At 39.1% G+C, this 1,416-nt stretch overlaps 1 protein-coding gene across 1 annotated transcript; it reads left to right on the top strand.

The window, feature by feature from the left end:
• The first annotated feature begins 4 nt into the window (after positions 1-4).
• Positions 5-996, top strand: LOC108525592 (nucleosome-remodeling factor subunit BPTF-like). The gene is made up of 2 exons (XM_017866517.1): positions 5-419; positions 721-996. Exons 1-2 carry the CDS (start codon positions 37-39, stop codon positions 854-856), a joined length of 519 nt encoding a protein of 172 aa, XP_017722006.1. The 5' UTR covers positions 5-36; the 3' UTR covers positions 857-996.
• Positions 997-1,416: the final 420 nt, after the last annotated feature.

Raw genomic sequence — 1,416 nt, 5'->3', positions numbered from 1 at the left:
ATCAGATGAAATTTACATCTTTGATTGACATAAATAATGCAGTCTGTTTATGTTTTTGGTCAGGTACTGGTAGTTAACTCTCAAGGGGAAATTTCACGGTTGAGCACCAAAAAGGAAGTGGTCATGAAAGGAAATATCAACAATTATCTTAAATTGGGTCAAGAAGGGAAGTATCGCGTCTACCACAATCAATACTCCACCAATTCATTTGCTTTGAATGAGCACCAGCACAGAGAAGATCATGATAAGAGAAGGCATCTTGCACATAAATTCTATCTGACTCCAGCAGGAGAGTTCAAATGGAACGGTTCTGTCCATGGGTCCAAAGTTCTTACTATATCTACTCTGAGACTGACTATCACCCAATTAGAAAACAACATCCCTTCATCCTTTCTTCATCCCAATTGGGCATCACATAGGTAAAGGAAACTAAGGTTAATTTATTGCTGTAGATATACTAAATGTTTATAAAATGATTGTTGTAGATGTGCGCTTGAAAACGTCATTACCAATGAGTTGAATGAAGTCAATGTGGTCAACAGACAGGACGTTAGAGGCATGAGTGTACTTCTAACTTACTGAACCAACACCACTATTTGGAGGATTAGGAGTCAGAGTCTTTATTCCTGGAATCAGATGGAGGCCAAAGTTACAACTACTGTGCTTTTAACTTAAGGTCAACCTAGTGAAATAATTTCTTTCATTTCTTCTGAAATACAGGGCAAATTGGATCAAGGCAGTTCAGATGTGTAGCAAACCCAGAGAATTTGCATTGGCTTTAGCCGTCTTGGAGTGTGCAGTTAAACCAGTTGTGATGCTACCAATATGGCGAGAATCTTTAGGACATACCAGGTAAGTGAATTCTGAGCCTTGTAAATGATGTTGGGCTCCCTTTTGAAATACTAGCATATTAATAATGAAAGTTAGGGTATTTAAGAGGCCATATTGAAGACTTTACCTTTGGCCTCATTTTCTTCCTATATAAGTTGTAAACGTTAATGAATATTATTAGTTCTTTTTTTTTTTTTGAGACAGAGTCTTGTACTGTCGCCCAGGCTGGTGTGCAATAGCGCAATCTCAGCTTGCTGCAACCTCTGCTTCCCAGGTTCAAGCGATTCTCTTGCTTCAGCCTTCTGAGTAGCTAGGATTACAGGCACCCCCCACCGTGCCCAGCTCATTATTTGTATTTTTAGTAGAGACATGGTTTGCCTGTGTTGGCTAGGCTGGTCTTGAACTCCTGACCTTGTGATCTGCCCGTCTCGGCCTCCCAAAGTGCTGGGATTACAGGAGTGAGCCACCACACCCTCCATGAATATTAGTTCTTATTTGCCATACAGGATTGTGATGAAGATCAAAAGAGATCTGGTATTTGAAAGTTTGAAATATTTTCTTTTTTTTTTTTTTTTTTTTTTTTTT

Source organism: Rhinopithecus bieti, unplaced genomic scaffold, assembly GCF_001698545.2.
Source record: "Rhinopithecus bieti isolate Rb0 unplaced genomic scaffold, ASM169854v2 scaffold_74251, whole genome shotgun sequence".
NCBI classification, from domain to species: domain Eukaryota; kingdom Metazoa; phylum Chordata; class Mammalia; order Primates; family Cercopithecidae; genus Rhinopithecus; species Rhinopithecus bieti.
The sequence above is the reverse complement of the archived record's forward strand: the minus strand, read 5'-3'. Positions and strand labels throughout refer to the sequence as shown.

What these genes read in the sequence shown, in the direction of transcription:
- LOC108525592 (XM_017866517.1), top strand. Translation starts at nt 37, where the DNA reads ATGCAGTCTGTTTATGTTTTTGGTCAGGTACTGGTAGTTAACTCTCAA. An exon ending in CCCAATTGGGCATCACATAG is followed by an intron (nt 420 to 720) that starts GTAAAGGAAACT and finishes TCTGAAATACAG; the next exon opens with GGCAAATTGGATCAAGGCAG.